Source organism: Hippocampus zosterae, chromosome 21, assembly GCF_025434085.1.
Source record: "Hippocampus zosterae strain Florida chromosome 21, ASM2543408v3, whole genome shotgun sequence".
NCBI classification, from domain to species: domain Eukaryota; kingdom Metazoa; phylum Chordata; class Actinopteri; order Syngnathiformes; family Syngnathidae; genus Hippocampus; species Hippocampus zosterae.
Genome location: NC_067471.1, coordinates 6,503,073 through 6,523,154, shown reverse-complemented (window position 1 = coordinate 6,523,154; position 20,082 = coordinate 6,503,073). Strand labels below are relative to the sequence as shown.

General features: G+C 47.1%; 2 protein-coding genes across 5 annotated transcripts in view; both read right to left on the bottom strand.

Annotated features, from left to right (window-relative positions):
• Nucleotides 1-2,182: 2,182 nt before the first annotated feature.
• ucn3l (urocortin 3, like) lies at nt 2,183-4,066 on the bottom strand. Of its 3 annotated transcripts, none has more exons than XM_052055478.1 (3): nt 3,911-4,066; nt 3,076-3,347; nt 2,183-2,878 (listed from the first exon to the last, which is right to left on the bottom strand). In XM_052055478.1, exon 3 carries the CDS (start codon nt 2,854-2,856, stop codon nt 2,410-2,412), a length of 447 nt encoding a protein of 148 aa, XP_051911438.1. In that variant the 5' UTR covers nt 2,857-2,878; nt 3,076-3,347; nt 3,911-4,066; the 3' UTR covers nt 2,183-2,409. The 3 variants fall into 3 exon arrangements, with proteins under 3 accessions (XP_051911438.1, XP_051911440.1, XP_051911439.1); XM_052055480.1 differs by having other exon boundaries at nt 3,076-3,343; XM_052055479.1 differs by having other exon boundaries at nt 3,157-4,066.
• Nucleotides 4,067-4,639: 573 nt separating this feature from the next.
• Nucleotides 4,640-20,082, bottom strand: part of col7a1l (collagen type VII alpha 1-like) — a 31,839-nt gene continuing 16,396 nt past the window's right edge. For both annotated transcript variants that reach the window (XM_052055457.1, XM_052055456.1), the window contains 72 exons: nt 20,015-20,059; nt 19,866-19,940; nt 19,705-19,791; nt 19,605-19,631; nt 19,484-19,537; nt 19,327-19,398; nt 19,195-19,254; nt 18,936-18,971; nt 18,821-18,865; nt 18,645-18,680; nt 18,440-18,484; nt 17,820-17,891; nt 17,699-17,731; nt 17,393-17,464; nt 17,268-17,327; nt 17,136-17,171; nt 16,953-17,033; nt 16,798-16,833; nt 16,669-16,713; nt 16,490-16,561; nt 16,345-16,380; nt 16,051-16,077; nt 15,869-15,904; nt 15,723-15,776; nt 15,575-15,613; nt 15,458-15,502; nt 15,352-15,384; nt 15,201-15,266; nt 15,062-15,106; nt 14,937-14,972; nt 14,849-14,875; nt 14,705-14,776; nt 14,563-14,625; nt 14,462-14,479; nt 14,360-14,395; nt 14,238-14,276; nt 14,125-14,160; nt 13,888-14,037; nt 13,740-13,820; nt 13,524-13,661; nt 13,335-13,442; nt 13,210-13,254; nt 13,071-13,130; nt 12,675-12,725; nt 12,015-12,056; nt 11,641-11,901; nt 11,517-11,552; nt 10,476-10,502; nt 10,340-10,399; nt 9,940-10,065; nt 9,796-9,867; nt 9,688-9,723; nt 9,552-9,611; nt 9,401-9,445; nt 9,293-9,328; nt 9,186-9,221; nt 9,042-9,098; nt 8,898-8,969; nt 8,755-8,826; nt 8,624-8,659; nt 8,473-8,553; nt 8,278-8,385; nt 8,157-8,219; nt 7,819-7,881; nt 7,623-7,739; nt 7,136-7,213; nt 7,005-7,058; nt 6,852-6,900; nt 6,364-6,519; nt 5,855-5,911; nt 5,386-5,580; nt 4,640-5,274 (listed from right to left, as the gene is read on the bottom strand). In XM_052055457.1, coding sequence (XP_051911417.1) covers nt 5,252-5,274; nt 5,386-5,580; nt 5,855-5,911; nt 6,364-6,519; nt 6,852-6,900; nt 7,005-7,058; nt 7,136-7,213; nt 7,623-7,739; nt 7,819-7,881; nt 8,157-8,219; nt 8,278-8,385; nt 8,473-8,553; nt 8,624-8,659; nt 8,755-8,826; nt 8,898-8,969; nt 9,042-9,098; nt 9,186-9,221; nt 9,293-9,328; nt 9,401-9,445; nt 9,552-9,611; nt 9,688-9,723; nt 9,796-9,867; nt 9,940-10,065; nt 10,340-10,399; nt 10,476-10,502; nt 11,517-11,552; nt 11,641-11,901; nt 12,015-12,056; nt 12,675-12,725; nt 13,071-13,130; nt 13,210-13,254; nt 13,335-13,442; nt 13,524-13,661; nt 13,740-13,820; nt 13,888-14,037; nt 14,125-14,160; nt 14,238-14,276; nt 14,360-14,395; nt 14,462-14,479; nt 14,563-14,625; nt 14,705-14,776; nt 14,849-14,875; nt 14,937-14,972; nt 15,062-15,106; nt 15,201-15,266; nt 15,352-15,384; nt 15,458-15,502; nt 15,575-15,613; nt 15,723-15,776; nt 15,869-15,904; nt 16,051-16,077; nt 16,345-16,380; nt 16,490-16,561; nt 16,669-16,713; nt 16,798-16,833; nt 16,953-17,033; nt 17,136-17,171; nt 17,268-17,327; nt 17,393-17,464; nt 17,699-17,731; nt 17,820-17,891; nt 18,440-18,484; nt 18,645-18,680; nt 18,821-18,865; nt 18,936-18,971; nt 19,195-19,254; nt 19,327-19,398; nt 19,484-19,537; nt 19,605-19,631; nt 19,705-19,791; nt 19,866-19,940; nt 20,015-20,059 — 4,548 coding nt within the window. In that variant the 3' untranslated portion in view covers nt 4,640-5,251. The remainder of the gene's footprint in view (nt 5,275-5,385; nt 5,581-5,854; nt 5,912-6,363; nt 6,520-6,851; nt 6,901-7,004; nt 7,059-7,135; nt 7,214-7,622; nt 7,740-7,818; nt 7,882-8,156; nt 8,220-8,277; nt 8,386-8,472; nt 8,554-8,623; nt 8,660-8,754; nt 8,827-8,897; nt 8,970-9,041; nt 9,099-9,185; nt 9,222-9,292; nt 9,329-9,400; nt 9,446-9,551; nt 9,612-9,687; nt 9,724-9,795; nt 9,868-9,939; nt 10,066-10,339; nt 10,400-10,475; nt 10,503-11,516; nt 11,553-11,640; nt 11,902-12,014; nt 12,057-12,674; nt 12,726-13,070; nt 13,131-13,209; nt 13,255-13,334; nt 13,443-13,523; nt 13,662-13,739; nt 13,821-13,887; nt 14,038-14,124; nt 14,161-14,237; nt 14,277-14,359; nt 14,396-14,461; nt 14,480-14,562; nt 14,626-14,704; nt 14,777-14,848; nt 14,876-14,936; nt 14,973-15,061; nt 15,107-15,200; nt 15,267-15,351; nt 15,385-15,457; nt 15,503-15,574; nt 15,614-15,722; nt 15,777-15,868; nt 15,905-16,050; nt 16,078-16,344; nt 16,381-16,489; nt 16,562-16,668; nt 16,714-16,797; nt 16,834-16,952; nt 17,034-17,135; nt 17,172-17,267; nt 17,328-17,392; nt 17,465-17,698; nt 17,732-17,819; nt 17,892-18,439; nt 18,485-18,644; nt 18,681-18,820; nt 18,866-18,935; nt 18,972-19,194; nt 19,255-19,326; nt 19,399-19,483; nt 19,538-19,604; nt 19,632-19,704; nt 19,792-19,865; nt 19,941-20,014; nt 20,060-20,082) is intronic.

Genomic DNA, 20,082 nt, shown 5'->3' with positions numbered 1-20,082 from the left:
AGCAATGGCAAGACAAAAAAAGAAAGTTAGAGCGTTCACCTTGCCAAGCCTTGTGGTCGTCTTGCCGCGATGTGGACGTGCAGTCGGTCGTCAGCCTGGAGGGGTAAGAGACCGCTTGTTCAATTAGTCGCAGCTTAAATACGTTTTCGCTAACGACGTCATCACGTTTTTGTTTTTTTAAAAAGCTTTATTTAACAAAGAAGTAAAAAAAATAATTGTGTGAAACAATTAACGAAAGAAAAATCTCGGTAAATGCGAGCCTGAGGTGAGGCTCGAACTCGCTCTCACCGGACCGCACCGTTTGTCTCTAACCATTAGGCTAACCGTGCTGATGACTTCCGGCATTGAAAGTCGTATTTTACTGTCTTTCTCAATTTTGGGGAGCACAATACTATTGTTAATGCGAATAAGTATAACCTCCAAATTGTCAATTTCCAAATGCGAGTTGGTCTAGTGGTTAAAGACCATACTTTAGATTCAGCCGTCTCGAGTTCGAGTCTCCTTTTCTACTCACCTACATTTATGCACACATGTAGGTGAGCGCGGGGATGGAACCCGAGTCGCCGGAACCGAGAGCAAAGTTTTAAACCACTAGACCATGACGGTTGAAATTTCCGGCGAATTTTTTGTCATATTCATAGATTTCACCTCAACATGACAACGTTGGGGAATAAGTATAACCTCCAAATTGTCAATTCCCAAATCCGAGTTGGTCTAGTGGTTGAAGACTATACTGTGGATTCAGCTGACTCGTGTTCGAGTCCCCTTTTCTGCTCACCTGCATTTATGCACCTATGTAGGTGAGCCCGGGGATCGAACCTGGGTCGCCTGAACCGAAAGCAAAGTTTTAGACCACTGGGCTATAACGATTGAGAGTTCCGGCGAATTTTTTGTCGTATTCATAGATTTCACCTCAACGTGACAAGGTTGAGGAATAAATATAACCTCCAAAGTGGTAGTTCTCATATCCGAGTTGGTCTAGTGGTTGAGGACTATACTGTGGAATCAGTGGACTCGTGTTCGAGTCCCCTTTTCTGCTCACCTGCATTTATGCACCTATGTAGGTGAGCCCGGGGATCGAACCTGGGTCGCCTGAACCGAAAGCAAAGTTTTAGACCACTGGGCCATCACGATTGAGATTTCCGGCGAATTTTTTGTCGTATTCATAGATTTCACCTCAACGTGACAAGGTTGAGGAATAAATATAACCTCCAAAGTGGTAGTTCTCATATCCGAGTTGGTCTAGTGGTTAAAGACTGCCCTTTGGGTTCAACAGATTCGTGTACGATTTCGGTTTTCTGCTCACCTGCATTTATGTACCTATGGAGGTGAGCCCGGGGTTCGAACCTGAGTCGCCTGAACCGAAAGCAAAGTTTTAGACCACTGGACCACCACAATTGCAGTTTCGACGAAGTTTTTGTCATATTTATAAACTACACATGAACATGACAAAGTTGAAGGGTAAGTATAACTTTCAAACTATCATTTTTCAAATCCAAGTTGATCGAGTCGTTTAAGACTACGCTTTAGGTCCAGTCGTCTCCTGTTCCAGTCCCTTTTTCTACTCACCGACATTTATGCACACATGTAGGTAAGCGCGGGGATCGAACCCGAGTCGGCTGAACCGAAAGCAAAGTTTTAGACCACCGGGCCATCACGAATGAGATATTCGTCAAATTTATTATCATATTTATAAATTACACCTGAACTAATTTCCAAGTTCTTTATTCAAATCCAAGTTGGTCTAGTGGTCAAAGACCATTCTTTAGACTCAGCTGACTCGGGGGATTGAATAGCGAGGGTGAAGTTCGAAATTATCACGTGTTCTGCCACTTGAATGTAGTTACTCTGATTCGCCACAGGGCGGCAGCTTAAATTGTTCTTCCTCATTTCTCTCGAAACGTTCACGTCTTCCCTTGTATTCCATCGATGACTTGGTTTGGGAAGTAAACACGAACAAACATGCATTGGAACGAAACCCTGTTTGTTGCTTCTGCTTTATTTGCGTATAAAAATAACACATCTGAGGAGCACGCATTCACACAGACATTCCCGTGCATTTTTCAACGCGCACTGAATCTTTGAACAGCAAACATGAAAAACGAAGCCGCTGGGAAAGGAGATAAAGGGGGAAAATTGCACGAGGAAGTTAAGCGAATGCTCGAATAACACGTTAGTCAGCTTTAGTCTTTGAAACAGTTCGTACAGTTTAATTAAGAGATGATTTGTTGAATTCCTTGAAGCGATAAATGGCAATGCAGTGATTTGCCAGTCTCGCCTTTACAACAAATCCAGCCATTTTTCAGTGAAGCGTTGGTCTGGAAGTCATTCGTCTCCAACAATAACATAATGCGAACGCAAAGACAAACAACTCGTACAAAGTTCCTTTTAAAATACAACGCAAAAGCGTCACTTCCTCCGACCGATGCGCGCGAGCAGACGCGCGTTCTCGTCCGCCTTCGAGCGCAGGTTTTGGTCTTTGGCCATTTCGAAGATCACGTTCATGATGTTGGTGGGCAAGTCTAGGGACAGAGTCAGCTGGCTCCTGCGCTCCTCCTTGCCGCCGTTCCGCAGCAGCGAGCCGCGGAGCTTGGCCCGGCTCTGGAAGCGCGACTTGGCCGGGTTGAAAGTCCTTTTCTCTCGGCTCGCCGACTCCTCGGACGCGGAGGCGGCCAGGTACTCCGCGGAGGACTGCAGCAGGGACCCCCAGACGTTCTCGGAGGAGAAGCGGCCGCCGGCAGCCATCTGGTGGTCGCACAGGAGGTCCGAGCGGCCGCGGGCCAAGCGGAGGCACAAGCAGGAGGAGGGTGGGCAAAGAACTGAGAGCAGCAGCAGGGTCTTGAGGGATGACAACATCGCGTGTGTGGCGGGGTGTCCACTAAAAAAAAAAAGGGGGGGGGGAACACAAGTTGCAGTACACTTTGTCAGGTACATCTGCTGTAACTATAGCAGTAAAGGCAGACTTGTATGTTTAAAAGTGTTTAAAAAGTGTATTTATCCTCACTTTAAGATGCAAATAGCTGTTTAATTAAATTCCAGTGTCCAATTTGCAAGTAAGAAATTATTCAAACTTACCGCAAAAGAAACAAACACGGCGGTCTTTCCAAAATAAACGAAAGAATCACGTTGGGGAGAGTGGCGAGCCGCACTTTGCACCTTCAATTACCGCCGCCTGCCATTTAGTAGCACTCGTGACGTCATCCGATGACGCAACGACCGCCACGCCCACCATCAACGAACGTCAACCACTGCTCAACTTGGAATTACTGTCCTGTAATGAGTGCCTTGATGAGGAGGCACGTTCGGGTTTCAGCACCACGACCAGCTCCACCATTGACAACAGCTGCCTACCAAAAAAGAGAAGAGAAGAAGAACACAATTTACGGAAGCTTGGGGCTGCCAATGTGAAGTATAAATATGCTCACTGGCATGCCATGCAGACATAATAAAACGCTTAAATTACGAAAGAATAAGTTACTTAAATATTTTTACGTTGTGGTATGATATATTGGGTAAATTGTTAAAATAAAACCACGACTATGTGCCACGGTAGCATTACGAGAAAATGCTACTTTTGTTGCCTTTAGCCTACAAGTGTGTTCGAACGTATTCGCGAGTATGTATTTGTCCAAATGTTTACTCTTGATTGTCGGCTCCACGCTTCCGTACAAAATAAGAAAAAACACATTTTTAGGGGAGCTGCATGCAATGTTTTGCCACCATTTTGTGCCATGCTAATTGAGGAGCTTCCTTTCGATCAGTTTGGCCGTTATCTCGGACATCTTTTTGCTGCGATGTTTGGATTGTGGGGAAAAATGAATTGAGGAGCTTCACTTAGACACAAGTTAAGCTTTGCCGCCATCTGTAGGCAATGCTTCAGGGATTCAAGACCATAAGTAAATGTTCTTACCCAAGAGGTTCCTTATGCGGTTGCGTCGTGTGGCTAAGTAGGCATGTTCCATCCCCACGTCAGCCTCTCCAGCCGAGAGACAAACAAACAGTTGACTCAACGTGATTTCAACACATTAGCAAGTTTTTACGTGCGGCGATCACGGCGGTCAAGATGTAACGGCGAGGCGGTGACAGGCATCCTCCCTCGCACAAACCAGGTGGGGGTTTGACTTACGCCTCTTCAACTTTAATGGCGGGGACATCTTGCTGCTTTATTCGGGCTCCCTGCGAGTGACATCACGTACTCGTGGAAAATACTCATGTGGAGTCACTCGAATTAAATTGTGTGTTTTTTTTTTTATAAGGGGTCGCCATACCATGTTTCATTTTCTTCTTTCTGCCCCCCCCCATTTCTTTTCTTGTCAAGAATGGATACCTGAAAAATGAAATTGTGACCTCCTCCAGGGAAGCCTCGTGCTTCCCCATGTGGCAAAATTACCTCATCAATAAAGACAGCAATGTTATATATTAATTATTTGTATTTTTATGTTTGAATGGATTTCTATACAGCACTTGGTTTCAGGTTCGCTTTTTTTTAGAAGCACCTCAAGAGACGTGTTTTCGTAGCATGACAATGTACAATTGTGACGGGCTCAATAAAGATTGTTGTAGCAGAAAAACAACAACAACAAAAAAACAATAACCAAAACTAATAATTAATTAGAGAAAACATTTCCTGCTTATTAAAAAAAAAACTAAAATATATAACAACGTACAATAGAATGTCTGAAAAAAATAGTAACTAACAAAGCCACTTCTAAGAACAACAAAATAACATTTGAAAGACAAACATCCAAAGAAAATGAAAAGTGTACCGAAAGATCCAAGCAATATTTTGTATTTAAAAAAAGTAATACCAAAACTATTTTTAAAAAGTACAGTACGCTCAAAAAAGTAAAACACTACCCCAAAGAACAAATAACATTTCAGTCAAGTTGAACAACAAAAGCCAAAATGGAATCATGAGAAACGAATGAAAAAGCCAAGAAAATATTCTGTATTAAAAACATTAAAAAAACTAACACTAAAACTAATAAAAATATAAATAAAACGAAAATGCACAAAGAGCGAATCACATTCAATCGTATTTGAAACACAGATATCAAAACAAAATAAAAATTTAAAAAATGTCATGATCAATCCAAAACAATGACAATTCGTCAGAACAGGGAGGGTCAGAACAGGAAGCTGAAGAAGCCTTTAGAGGCATTTTCATATTAAGTATTATCATATAATTAATTATTAAGCATTCAAGTGTATAAGTTAAGAATCCTACACAGTACAAACAAGTGCCTCCTGCTCATGTCCAGGCACCGCCGCCGTCTGTGAAAACACAATCAGACGCATTCATACAAGTCACCGGCTGTGATTTGTTTGTTTGTTGTTTTTTAAAATTATGATATTGTTTTTTTTATTTTTTTTATTCCGCCTTACCTCCTTGGCCGGGTTCCGGCGTCAGCACACAGCAAGCGCGGCACTCGAACAGCGAAGCAAAGCGGTTGCCGTTGCCGCCGCAGCCGCCGTAGACAAAGGGCCGGCACTCGCCCGCCCCGGCGTGAAAGTACCACAAGAGGGCGTAGTCGGAGCACGAGCCCTCGGACATGGGCTCCAGGCAGCGTTCCTCGGACCCTGCGGGATGGAGTGGAGGGGGGCAAAAGTGTCTTTGCTCACTCTTGAGTGAGATGCTGGGTCAAAATATTAGGAACATCTCTCGGCAGGATCGACAAAACTGATTATTGTGTTACATCAGCGCAAGAGGAAAAAAAAACTAGCACATTGGCCCGTAAAAAATTCATGGATTCCGTTTTTTGGGGTGCTTTCAAACAATTCATTCTGCATAGACGATGAGGTGGAAATAAAAATAATAAACAGGAAGTTAGATGAAGAAGAAAGCGAGACTCACTGGAGGACGGCGTTCGAAAAAGTCGTCTTTTTTCCCTCTGGAGCGTCTCCACGGCATCTCAAACAAAAAAGGGGAGGGATATTCGGGAAACTTTCTGTTATTGTTTCCAAGAATCATCAAGCAGATATTACGAAACGGTCGAAAAAGCCCGGTTTGGAAAGGACACACATCCAAATCCACAATTCCCTCTTCAAGACAATGTGATTTAATCAGCGATTAAAAAAAAACACATTGTTTTTTCGCCTCTAGTCGGAAAAGTTGAATGTTGAGGGGGTTGAATCAACGCCAAATGTGTCAAAAATACGGTACACGCAATGTGTCATTGAGCGTGGAAACGGCAGCCGTTTGATGCCACTAAATTGGGCCGCAGATTGATCTTGCGCCGCGAGGGGTGCGAGCGGGTGCGCGCTCGCTAATGAGCAGGCTGAAATGTACCGCCGCTACTTGCATCACACGCTGACCCTCGTCCCCCACTCGGCTCGTCTACTGGTGACAGGGGTGGCGCTCACCAACGCCGTTCGCCGGCAACCCCGGCTGCCTCTTCGGATGTTCTTCCGCGTCGTCCCCGCCGCCGCCGTCGTCGTCGTCGTCATCCTCGTGCGGGCCGACCGGCGCGGAGCTCCCGTCGGGATCCACCGACTTCACCATCAACTTGTACTCCAAGCCTGCAGTGAAACACAATCAGCCTTGAACATCACTGGATATTTCTTCCCTCATTATGTCCCCCCTTTAATGATAATACGTGTTCGCGTGTGTTTATATGTAGACATGTATTTATGTAGACGATGGCACCGTGGCGTGTGTATGTTCCTATGACAAAAAAACAACAGATGGTCCCACGCACACGAGGTGCCACGTTGATACCACGGGAGCTCTTGGAGGCGCACGCACGTTTTGGCTCAGCCACAAGTAAAGAAGAGTTCACCGTGTACTAGTGACACAATTACGCACACACAGCATGGCTCTCGCCCCACCCACCCAACACACACACACTTACCACACTTGTCCATCACCTCCTGGATGACGAGCTTCTTCACTTCATGAGCCTTCACACAGATGAATATGATCAGTGTGTATCTTCGACAAACGTGCGCATGAGACTATGACAGTAAGTGTGTGTGTGTGTGTGTGTGTGTGTGAGAGCACATACTGAGAGGCCAGGCTCCCCCTTGTCGCCTTTCGCTCCTCCGATTCCCAACACCCCCTACGGTGACATATACAGATAGTTGAAAAAACAAAAAAGGTGTTTTGCAATGTGCCGAGTTAGTAACACGCACTCACACTCTGGCCTCTGAGACCGGGCGTGCCGGGCGCTCCCCGTTGACACGGCTGCGTTTTTCCTCTGCGGCCCCTCGCGCCCTTATTTGGGGAAAAACGGCAGACACGCACGTTAAAGCCCATCTCGGCGCGCGGCGTGACACGCGCCCAATTAAAGCCGTCCTGGCAATATCCTTATTAGACGAGTGCAGACACTCTGTGGGCGTCCTAATTGTAGCTGCAAGGAGCTAATTGATGAGGGGCCGACGACTTTCATCCTCCTCTTTTGACGCTCAAACTTTACTTCAGTGATGGTAAGTGATATTTTTCCCAAAGTATGGAAATACTTGGGTTGAGATCAAATCGCCAAGTCGATAAATTAATCATAGGTATGACAAAAAAGACCGAAATATTGCTGTATTATAAATCTGGTACTGTTTGCTGTAATCTGGATTAATTTACAATTTGTGCATGTTGAAAAATACATCCAAGGGAAAAAAAGGGTGTGTACCTTGTCTCCCGGGTCCCCATGGGGTCCTGGACCCCCCGGTGGTCCTCTGCCTCCGTCCCTTCCGGGTCTTCCCACCGAGCCTTTGAATCCCGGAAAGCCCGGGAACCCAGCCGCGCCCTACGCGCCACACAATTCATCTTTTCGGTGATTTTTCAAAGCATTTTTGGCTCAAGTTTGATGATGTTTATGTACAAACCTTTTGGCCTTTCTCTCCCGAGCCACCGCCGACGCCATTGATGCCGGCGTTGCCTTTGTCGCCCTGACAGAACACAACGTTATAGATCAGCGCAGCTGTGCCTTGAGGTAGGACTCGATATATACAGTAAATGAGGTGACAAAATATCCCGCAAAGAAATGATACAGACATACAGTACATAGAGGAGGTCACATTAATTCTTCGCAGAGGATGAAGAATAGCTGCATTGTTATCGGTTGACATATTTGGCTCCACTTTTGGAGTTTAGGTGTCACGTGAACAATAATGCCACTCGGTAGCCCATCGAGGGCGTTTTGTCAGCATGAAGCTAATTTTACCTTTTTCCCGGCAAGTCCGTTCAAGCCAGGGACGCCGGGGGTGCCTGGCGAGCCTCCGTCCCCCTGTGGAGTAGCAATTTCAAACTTTGTCTCGGAGCATCCATGACCGATGAACTCAAACCTTTTCGCCATTGAGACCGGGACTCCCGAAATATCCTGGAACACCCCGGAAGCCCTTCTCTCCCTTGGCTCCCTGATCTCCAGGTGAGCCCGTTTCTCCCGAACCCCCCTGCAACACATACAGGGAACAAGAGCGATGCCGAACGGCGCAGATTCTGGTCTGGAGATTAAAATGAGCGCCTTTGCTGTCCGGTACCTGAGTACCCCTCTGGCCTTGCAGTCCCGCGTCGCCTTTGTCCCCTTTGGTGCCATTCACGCCATCATTTCCGGGGCGACCCTTAAAAATTGAAACGACACGCTGACACCCCATCTTGCTCGCGTACGGAACATTTCTGCCGTTTTTTTACCATGCTTCCGGGGTCACCCGGTTCTCCCGGATCTCCCTGCAAACAGTTGGACTATTTCGAATCACTTTGAAAACTCGGGGGGGGGGGGGGGGGGGGGGGGGGGGGGGGGTCACGGGAGAGGGCTTGCAAACCTTCTGACCGCCTGGTCCTCGAGTGCCAAAGCGTCCCAAAGTGCCTTTTGTGCCCGCATCACCCTTCAGGCCCTGGAAAAAAAAGAAAAAATTGTGGACTTTGGAATGTAAGGTTGTAAAAGACACTAAAACTGTCTTGATACCTTAACTCCGGGTGGACCGTCCTCGCCCTTCTCTCCTTTATCGCCGTCAAAGCCCGGGGAGCCTCGCTCACCCTGCGACAAAAACCCAATCGAGAACATCGCAAGCGCGTTCTCGGGAACGAGCGGGGAGACGGCGGCTCTCACCGCATCGCCTTTGGCGCCCTTCAATCCACGAGGTCCGTGAACTTGAAGCGCACTTCCCTGCAGTGCGGAAGACAAAAAAGGTTATTAAAAAAAATAAAAATAAAATAAAAGTTTAATCACTTGATCCCCCCAAAATAAACGTACCCGTTCTCCTCTGATGCCTTGCATTCCACGTTCACCCTGGCGTTTAAAAAAAATACATAAAGTGATGCCAATGACAACTTTGCATCTGTGGAAGAGGGACCTTTTACCTTGCTGCCTTTGAAACCACGTAAACCTTTGGGGCCCTAAAAACAAAGAGCAGGTTGATTATTTCTAAAAATGGCAACGAAACAATTCAAATGTCACAAAGTGCTCACGACGAGTCCTGGTCCTCCTTTCATACCCGGGGCCCCTTGGTCGCCCTGAAATCGAAACCACAAGAGGCCCGTTCACCGACGTGCACACCACAATGGCATTATATCGATTTTGAAAACAAAATAAAATAAAATAAAATAAAAAAAATCCCACCCTTTTTCCAGGGAAACCAGTGAAACCTCGAGGCCCCGCCTCTCCTGGGATACTGTCCCCCTGCGAAGGATGTGCACATTTTTTGAGTGGTACAATTATTTATTATTTCACTGATGACTTCTTGAAACATATTTACCTTTTCTCCTTTGAATCCCGGTACACCAGGAGAGCCCTGAAAAAGAATTGCAAAAAAAAAAAAAATGTAAATGTGGTAGGTTGATGCAGCGTCAATAGGTCTGCTCACATCAGGACCCGGTGCTCCTGGAGGTCCCGTGCCTCCCGGCGTTCCATTTTTCCCCCGCTTCCCTCGCTCACCCTGCATGAGTAGACACGGCAAACATCTCCTGTGCATCACTTGCAAAATCAGAGAGCTGATATGGCGCCATACCTCCCGGCCGGGCTCTCCGGGGTCTCCCGGGGGGCCCTTGATGCCCGGGTGCCCCTGGATGCCTGAACTCCCGCGGATGCCTTGGATTCCCTGAGCGCCCGGCGGCCCCGCGTCTCCCGGCTCCCCCTAAATAGTTGAGTCAGAATTGCTTTGATTTGGCTTTCGGAACAATGCATCGACGAAATGTGGTGACCTTTTCTTTGAACGAGCACGACAACTTTTTCAAAGTAAACTCATTCGTTGAAATAATTGCTGTTCTTTAAATGAGTCACTCAGCCAATTAAATCTGCTCCAATTAAATTGGCAGCCAGATGCAAAGTCAATCAAAGTCAAAGTGATTGTTTTGGAATCATTTGTATTTTTTTTCATTCTTGTTATTTATTTTTAAATGAGGTGTCACCTTGTTGCCGGGCAGACCGGCTTGGCCCTCGGGCCCTCGGTGGCCGATGCCCGGCTCTCCCTGAACACACGACTTCGACCATCATCTTCATTGTTGAATAATAAATCACACGCACACGGGAATACGTACGGCGTACCTTTTGTCCCTTCTCTCCAACGTCCCCCTGCAGACATCGACAAGGACACGCGGGAAAATCAGCACCTTGCCGTTATTAAATTTGAGCAATATGAAGGGGAAAAAAATTCCCGCCGCACTTGTCTACATCGTTTAACAAGGGGAATTATTCATGCGTGCGCGTTCTTTCATCTTGCCGGCATCAAAAGAGGCAGGGAAGGCCGGACGGCAGCCAAGAGCCCCCCCCAGCTCTGATGCAACGTCAAGAACGTGGGCGAGGGGGGCGGCGACCAGGCGCTTACGTTGAAAGGGGATGCTTGGACGCGACTTTATGTGCATCTTCCCAAACTTTATTTTTCAAGAGTCATGAATTATGTAATTGGAAAATCTATTTGATCGCATCGGGCCTCCGAAAACATAGCAAACCTCGTTATTTCAACATGTTTTTTTTTTTTTTTTTTTTGCATTCCCCCGCAAAAAGTAGGTTCCCACCGAGTGAGTTTGAGTAACATCCCTCAGACAAGAGTTGCTCTCAAAGCTATTTTCAACACTTGAAATTGGTTAATAATTTGTGGGGAGGGGTTAGAAAAAAAATCATGTTGATCAAATGTATTTATAATCAAATATGGAAATGACCATATTTGGACAGACACACAAAAGGTTTTATATATACATATAGAATATACATACTGTATATATTCAACTTTGTTTGACATACAGTGTGCATACACATAGAATAAAACAGTTTAATATCTATAGCTATATCTATATATATATATATATATATATATATTATATATATGTATTTATATATACAGTTTATTCTATGTGCATGTATGTCAAACAAAGTTGAATCCAGATCGGATCCTAATTACGACGCAGTGTAAACGTAAGCCCGTGCTATGTGCTAAACTCATTCAAAATACCACCACCATGGATGAGAGCATCCGGCACCGTAAATCATCACAACTTGGCATCATGATCAGGAACATAATTCCTTTTCAATGTTGTGATCATGAAAATGAATCGGCATCGGGCGTTGGGACAAACGGTGTCGATTTACCTTGGGACCCTGCATTCCGTCCTCACCCGGTTGCCCCTTGAGAATGCAAGACACACGTGTATGAATAAGCGCGTTATTTTGAATTTGAAGTGAAATTCTGATCGCACGTGAGCCGATCATTTACCTTGAGGTAAAAATAGTCAGGGTGGTGGTAGGGGGAAGGTCGCCCGCCTTCTCCTTCGCCCGTCCTCTCCGCGTCAGCCCTCCTCCTCTCCCACTCCTCCAGCTGTCGTCGCCTCGCCAGCTCGGCTTCATCTTCCTCCCGCGTCTCCCAGTCGCCACTCCAATCCTCATCGTCGGGCCCGGGCCCCTCTGCTGGACTTTGCACGACTGGATCCGTCACGGCGCGTCGTCGGCTTCCTCCTCCATTGTTGGACGCGCTTCTCTACAAAGTCGTCATCAATGACTCGTGGCAAATTTACATTTCAGCCCTTGCGCGCAAGTCTCATAGACTCCACATTAGATTTGCGTTAGCACCTGGCCAATTCAGACACTTACCTTTGCGTCGGACCAATTCCTCTTGACCCTGGTTGGCGGCACCTGCCAAGTGCGCCCCCACATGCTCTTCAGCAAAATATTTCAATACTGCAGAGCGACTTTGCGTATGTGTGAAGAAAAGAAGCCAGAGACTGAGTTACATTTTTTTTTTATATTGAAAATTTTCACCAGTGACGATCAAGGAGTATAATTGACATCCATGTTTCAATAAATAAAAAGTACACCAAAAAATGTATGTATAAAAAGGAGTGGGGTTTTTTTGGGGGTATTAATTTGATATGTGTCTTTATAAATAACTTCTAAGTTGTAGGTTGTCACATCCAAGGCTGCTGTCTCCACTTTATTTGCATTTTCCTTTGTGGTTTGTGTTCCTTGTAATTAAGGCCGCAAATTAAGAGGCATCCTGTTTAAAGATGGGGAAAAAAAAAGAGAGAGAGAGAGGAAAAAAATATGTAGCGTTACTATCGTCCCATTAAAACGAATCCGTGTGCTCATTGCTGTTCAGCCAAGCTTGAAATCATGCTGTGGGTTTCATGCTTTAAAGCTGAGGTTAAAACAATGCTTTTTTTTTTGGTTTTGTTTTTGCAACTGGTGAAAATTTTATGATGCGCATGCAAGCTGTGCATGTGTGTGTTGGTGTTCGGCCGATGAGGACTCCACCTTGTCTGCTTCCTGGGTGGTGATGGGAGGAGATGGCAGCGATATCGTTTCCTGTTGGCGGCATCAAAAAAAAAAACAACAACTTTAGCATCAAGGTGTTGGATACTGATCTGTCCAAACGTTTTAGCTGGAGGATGAACCAAAAAAAAAAAAAAAAACGGATCGACTGTGACTTCTGAGAAGCATGCACTCAACCCATTTTATATCAAGACAACGAGTTCCTAAAGACTCAAAGCCGTGGGCTGCGAGGACAACTCGGCGGCCTTGCTAATTAATATTATCGGGAGTAGGTGTTGCAATTAATCGGCGCCTTCCCGGAGATGATTGCGATGGAAGCGGCGTTCTGACAGGCCCCGTTAACGAGAATGTCATCAAGCTTCGAATGAGGTCGCCTACCTCCTCTTGCTCGTCGTAATGGCGGGCGTCGTAAAACTCCTCCGCCGACCGCCCGCTCTTCTAGAGGAGGGCGAGGGGGAGGAAGAGTGTTGCGTTATTGGGCACTGGCCATCGCGGCAGGGAGAAAGATTTAATTTACCGGCGGGTCTGTCTGCCTCGGATGTCGTCCTTTGTTTCCTCTACCCTGGTTGTCAGGCGCCACACGCGGGAAGAGTCGTGTCAATCACGAGGGATTTGTTTCGCCGCACGCAGGTGATCTTTTACCTTCCCGCGTTCTCTGTTCTGCCTCTTGTGCCCCGCGCTTTTCTTGCCCGCGCGCGGCAGAGTGAGCGGGACGGCCTGGGTGTCACTTGCTGGTTGGGCGGAGACCGTCTGCCGAAACGCACGCAAAGGCATCAAAACAAACCAAAAACAAAAAACAAAAAAAAACCTCCTAGTTCGTAAATGACTTACCTGGTTTGAAGTGTCGTTGAAAGCGGAGCTGATTTGAGTCGGATATGTTTTGGCTTTGGACGGCCAGTCAAGACTCTCCTCCTTTTGTTTCTGCGGTGTCCATAACGTTGGACCCTCAGTAGATTCATTCCAAAAGTCCTTCAAAAAAAAAAAATACAAGAAATGAAAGTTGCATAGTCGGCGATAATCGGCCTGTTTGTTGGGAGCGTCACTTACAGGCCGCGTCGGTTGGTCCAACTCAAATTCCTCAAAGGTGTCCAGTCGCGTGCGGCTAGATAAATCAATCTTGACAGCGCTCTTCCGAAATGATGCGAGCAGATTATTAAGAGTCCTTTTAAAAAAGTGCCGAGTTCGCGTGACGTACCGTGTATTCCGCGATGGCGTTGGAGGTCTGCGTTTCTTCCTTTGGCGCGCCTGCGCTTTGCGAGGTGGTCGCGGCGCTCCCGAGTGTGCGGAGGAGCTCCTCGGTGCCGCCCTGCAGCAGCCTGTCAATCAAAACCTTCAACAGGGGCAGCTGGGAAACAAGCCGACATATCAAGGGTCCGTCAAGGACGAGGAAGAGCGATGACGAAATCTGCGTTTGGGACTGCGGGGGACACACCTTGATGCCGTACGCGTCAAACATGGCTTCGATGTCCTGGAGAAGAGCAAGCATGTGAATCAGTTGACTTTTCCGTGGAAAGCAAGGAGCAAGAACATAAACTTGGGATCCACCTTCATTCCTAAGGCTTTCCCAGAAGCTCCCGCGTCACCCTATTGAAGGAAAGAAAATGCCGCGTCAAGAACTCAAATACCGTAATCCCATTTCAGCTCTCTCGGTCTGTGACCGTTTCTACCTTTTCGCCTTTCACGCCGGTGTCGCCTTTCTCTCCCTGCAAGACAAGCGAGGAAATCAGAAAGTGGATTCACACTTTGGAATCAACTCGTTTGTGTGCTACCTTCATTCCCGGCGAGCCCTGAACACAAACGAGAGAAGAGGAAGGGGGATATTTGTTTGGGCAACGACGGCAGCAAGCGCCGGGGTGGGCGAGACACTCACGGTAGCTCCCGGTGGACCCATGGGGACGGGAAAGGCTTGGCGGATTTCGTCGATGGTGGCGCCCTGCGAACGGGGGATTGGCGTCCCGGAAGTTGGATTGGACGCCAAAGGCGGCGAGGTGAAAAGTGTTTTTTTTTTTTACCTCTGCGGTGACGAGGACCCGTTTCCCGGGCAAACCCGGCGGTCCCGGCTCTCCTTTGTTGCCGTCTCTGCCCTGTCATTCAACAGCGAGACTCAAGTTTTTGCTCCTTTTGCCGCCATGATTTTCAACTTCAAAGCCACTTACGTTTGCCCCCGTGTCGCCTTTCTCTCCCTGGAATGAGAGCAAACCATGAATGTCCAGAGGAAAACCCAACTCATACTTTTTTTCATACCTTTTTGCCTTCATCCCCTTTTGGTCCTCCCTCCCCCTGAAAAAAAAAAAAAAAAAAAGAAACCGATGTTAATTGTGAATCACGCCAGCGCAACCGAACGGTCGGTACGCCGAAATGGTCCTCACATCTTTCCCCGCGAGTCCTCGCTTGCCGTCGATGCCGGCTCGTCCCTGTGAAAGCAAAGAGAACAATCGGTGAACAACCCCGCGGGGCGGGGTTCCTCTCATTCTCGGAAGAATCTACGGTTCTTCTAACGGGCTTCACCGGAGTTCCCGGTAATCCCGGCATTCCGGCGATCCCGATGCGGCCCTGTTCGCCTCTCTCGCCCGTCTACCAAAAAGCACAAGTGTGAGGCAATCAAACTGTGCGTCAAAGGGTCAAAAGTCTTTCTCCGCTGCGTCGTTTGTACACTTACTGCGCCGGGCTCTCCTTTTGGTCCCCGCTCCCCCTGCAGTTCAAATAAAAGTAACATTAGGCGTTTAGGAAAGTGGACGTGTGCGCGGGCGGGAGGCTGACGTGACCTTTTCGCCCGGTTTTCCCGGTGTACCGTGAAGGCCGGAACCACCCTGCGCCAAGTGTCAATAATTTTAACAATTACAGCTCACGATCTCAAAAAAAAACAAAAAAAATGATTGGACACTTACCAATCCTGGTTGTCCGGGTTTACCCTCAGGACCCTGCCAACAAACCGAAGACGTGAAGTTTGAAGATACACGTTTCACGCAAGCCTTCAATGGCTCCCAAGAGCCAAATGTCTACACTTCTTTACGAAATTAGGAGGCTCACTCTCGGTCCGGGCAGGCCGATTTCTCCTCTCAAACCCGGTTCACCCGGCTCGCCCTGACGAAAACACAATAAGCCGTTTAGAGAGGAGACATGAGAAGAAAATTCCGCAGGGAAAATAAAACAAATGTGATATCGATAAAAGACACCTTGATCACTCGGGCGAAGATATTGTCTCGTACTGCCTGGCAAAAAAAAAAAAGGAAAAAAAAATCATTCTCGTTTGGCGCGTTAACGACTTTACGAGCGCCGCCGCAAAACAAATGGGCCTGTTAAACATGACTGGACTGATGAGAAGCTGTCACACATGACGATAAAAAGGTTTGTTTACTTGCGTTCCCGGAGGTCCAGGTTTTCCCTTTGTGACGACAGCAGGCACACACATACAGGCGCAGAGAGAGATAAAAAACAAAACCAAAAAAAAAAAACTGTTTAAATCACATCAATAGAACGTCGCGGGCAATATTTGCAGGAAATAGAAGGTGCGCTGAAGAGTGACACGCGCAATAAAAGCCGAAACAAAGATATCAAAATAGCAATCGCAATGACAAAGCAAAGCGGCAGATCAGAACAAGAAAGACGCCAAAGGCATCATCGACTCAAACACACACACACACACACACACCGGCTCGCCTTTGTCGCCTTTTGCTCCGTCGAGCCCCTGGAGGAAGACAAAGAAATTTCATTACAGGTAAACATGAAATGTTAGCATTGACGAGCGACAATTACGCTCCAAGATGCTTTATTCTTTTAATTGCAGAAGGTCTTACAGGCAGGCCAGCGCTTCCAATATCTCCTTTGTCTCCCCGCGCTCCCGGTTGCCCCGAGAGTCCGAGCGGGCCCTGAGTGAAAATTTAATCAAACATCACCGGTTTAAGTTCATTTCCTTGACTTGCTGGTTCATATTTTTGTCAAAACCCCAAGGGGTTAAATAAAATAAAATAAAAACCCTCTGTCCTGGGTCGCCAGATGCTCCTTGCGGTCCTCGCTCCCCCTGTGAAGGACAAAACGAGTTTAGGAAAATGTTATGTTTTGGCATGTTGCAATTTTTTTTGTGGGGGTGGGGCTGATAGGGCACCTTCATCCCTTGTTCTCCTTTAACTCCGACACCACCCTACACACACAAAACAACAACTTGTCATACGGCGCTGGGAAAATGACACGAGGGACACTGAAATGTGACTTTTTGCCGCCTGTTGTGATGGCCGGGACAACCTCATGTGATTTACTTACATCTTTACCTCTTAAGCCAGCTTCTCCGGGATTTCCGGGCGAGCCCGCGTCCCCCTTGTCACCTTTGGAGCCGTCCTGTCCCTGTTCGGGAGAATGACGTGGATGATGCAAGACCAAAAATCGGGAAACATTTTGGTGTTAGGCATTTTCGTTTCTATACTTTATGTCAATTGCTTACAATACCTTTGCTCCTGGTTTTCCAGATAAACCAACATTTCCCTGGGAATGATAGCAATACATATTTGAAAAAAAAAATGAAAAAGGAAAACCAAGAAAATAGCAACAAAATGGCGGCTGAGTTCTTTAGGGACTCACCCGCTCGCCATTTTCCCCTTTTGGTCCCGCCTGTCCTGGAATTCCAAAACCAGGACTCCCCTAAAGGCACACATCAATTCAACTCAAGCTGCACATTCTCAACTTGCACTTTTTAACCATCCAACCTTTTCTCCTTTGTCCCCTTGTTCCCCTTTTTTTCCCAGAGGGCCCACGGGACCGATTGGACCGACGTCTCCCTGTTGGACGGGAAATGTCGACACATCATTCGGGGACTTTTCAAAAGGAAACGAGCGACTCTGTCGGTGGTTGCGCTCACTGAGTCATTCAGTCCAACTGCACAAAGCTAATGAGAGAAACTCTTAATTGCGTTTGAGTGGCGGGCCCGCAGGAGAACGCGCCGCCTTGTAAAATAATAATCGCTACCCCGTGAACTGACGGATGCGCTTTCGCAAACAGCGCCGAGCACTCACCCGGATGCCCTTTTTGCCGGTTGGACCGATGACCTGTTATGATGGGACACAAATACGACAATGCTAATCAGCACCCAAGAAAAAAAATAAATAAAAGAAACATTACAAATTGTAGTCTTACACCCTCGGCAGTGTCGCCGGGGGCTCCTCTTGGACCCGCATCTCCCTTAAGGCCAATCGGTCCTGTTGGTCCCTGGAAGAAATAATAAGGCACACTGTGTATAACTTTGACATCGTGCATACATTCATTCCGATATATTATACAAACTAAATAATAAACACTGAGCATTATCATCTTTGTAAAGGCTTCTGGATAATTGGAAAAAAAAATGTTTATGCATCGTGGTTGGCCCATTTTACCTTTCCATAGCATGACAACATATCTCAAATGAAATAATTTTGTGTGAGGTGACGCAATTAGCGGTTATCTTGGAGACCTTTTCAAGAAGCGTTCAACAAAAAAAGGGCATTAAAGCAAACAGCCTGATAGCATCTTTGTGACGACCTCCTCACCGGGAGGGGAGGGGAGGTGAGGAGTGTGTGTGGTGTGCTCAAATTAAATCCAGTGACGCAGGACAAAAACGCGTGAGAGACATCCATTGAAGCTTTGCCGATTTGGCTCTTCGCCGGCATCTCTGACGGAGGCTAATTTCAGAGATTCAAGGGATTACATACCGTAATGCCTCGGCCTATTTGGCCAAATATAAAGTGCATTTTGTCATCATCGCTCATCACACTCACCGTTGGTCCTTGCGGTCCACTGGGCCCCCTCTCGCCTTGTTCTCCCTAAAAAAGGAATGCGTTCCTTCATTTGAGACTCACTTTGGGTTTCGGTCTATTAGTCTGGCTGATGAGCCATTTGCTTTGACAAAATGGATCCGGACATTTGTATTTTTCCGTCTAGTGTGCATTACAGATGAGAGCGCGTGTGTGCGTGTGGACTCACCTTGTCCCCTTGCTCCCCTTTGAACCCTTTTTTACCCTGCAAACAAAATAAAACACCGGCGATCAATGAGTTAGTCTGATTTTGCTCAAATCAAAAAGCGGCTTTTTTTGCGCGCTAATCTTGTTAGCATCAAGTCAAATATGAATGGGTGGGACGGTCAATCGTGACATACGCACCCGAGGTCCGACAGCTCCTTGAGTGCCTTGTTCTCCAAGTTCACCCTGGACAGATGCACGATATCATCCCAAATAAAAACGAAATCAAACAAAATGAAATGTCAGTATTGAGTACCTTTGGGCCGACCGGTCCCGCAACGCCCACGTTTCCCTGCAAAAAAAAAAAAAAAAAAACAGAACTGTCTTGAAATATCTATGATGGTAGGATCGCGGTCCACTTATCAATGCCTACAAAGTCCAGTCACCGCAGATGCTGAACACGAATGACCGCAAGAAAACAAAGAATGGCGCAGGCGTCGGTATAGCAAAGCGATTCAGTGTGCACCCAGGAGAGGGCGTATGAGAGCACAAAAGAGCAATTTTGCATGTGCTACCTTCTCCCCCGGCTCTCCGCGAAGGCCTTGGCCCCCTAAAAAGCTCTGTCCGCATTCACCCTGCAAAAGTTCACATTTCGAGAAGGGTCAACACATTTTGAGAGCAAGATGACGCTAGTTGGCATTGTTTACCTTCTCTCCTTTCTGACCTGGTAAACCAGGTACGCCGCTGATGCCGATTGGACCGGGCAACCCTGCCATACCCTTGACGGTTGGTGGGGAAACGGGAAAAAAAAAAGATGAATCGTTTTTGAAAAGCGCATTGACGGGAGATCGTATCTGTACTCACAATGCTCCCGGCTTCTCCCGTGTCACCCTTCGTGCCCGGCTTCCCCCGTAAACCCTTTCAAACGAACATACGAGGATGTCATTTCAAGTCCAACGAAAGCAGCGGCAGAATTCTGGTGTACCTTTTCTCCTGGCTCTCCAGGGTCCCCCTTCAAAAGATGTCACGCATAAGATTGGCTCTACATCTACAACCTGGCATCTGGACATCTAATCTTTCCTTACCTTGATAGATATTCCTGGTGGTCCCGCTGGACCGGGCAGACCCGGAACTCCGACGAGTCCAGGAATACCAGCAGGTCCCTGGGGACCCTGCCACATTATATTTCATCAGGCCAAAATTCCTTCTGGGAAAATCTCCCAAAACTGTTGAGCGGATGTCTCACCGAGGATCCTGGTTCTCCTTTTTGCCCGGGGACAAAGTTTGCATCTGGGGCGGCGATCACGTAACCAGGCTCTCCCTGTGATGAGACACATAATCTTGATTTCCTCATGATTGTTCCAAAAAATAAATTAAAATATCCTAAAAACTTACTCTCTCTCCTCTCTGGCCTTTGGGACCGGTGAGACCACGAGGACCCTGTGAGAAGACAAGAATAGTCA

Excerpts from the sequence above, each read along its gene's own strand:
- ucn3l (XM_052055479.1), bottom strand. The coding sequence starts at position 2,856 with ATGTTGTCATCCCTCAAGACCCTGCTGCTGCTCTCAGTTCTTTGCCCA.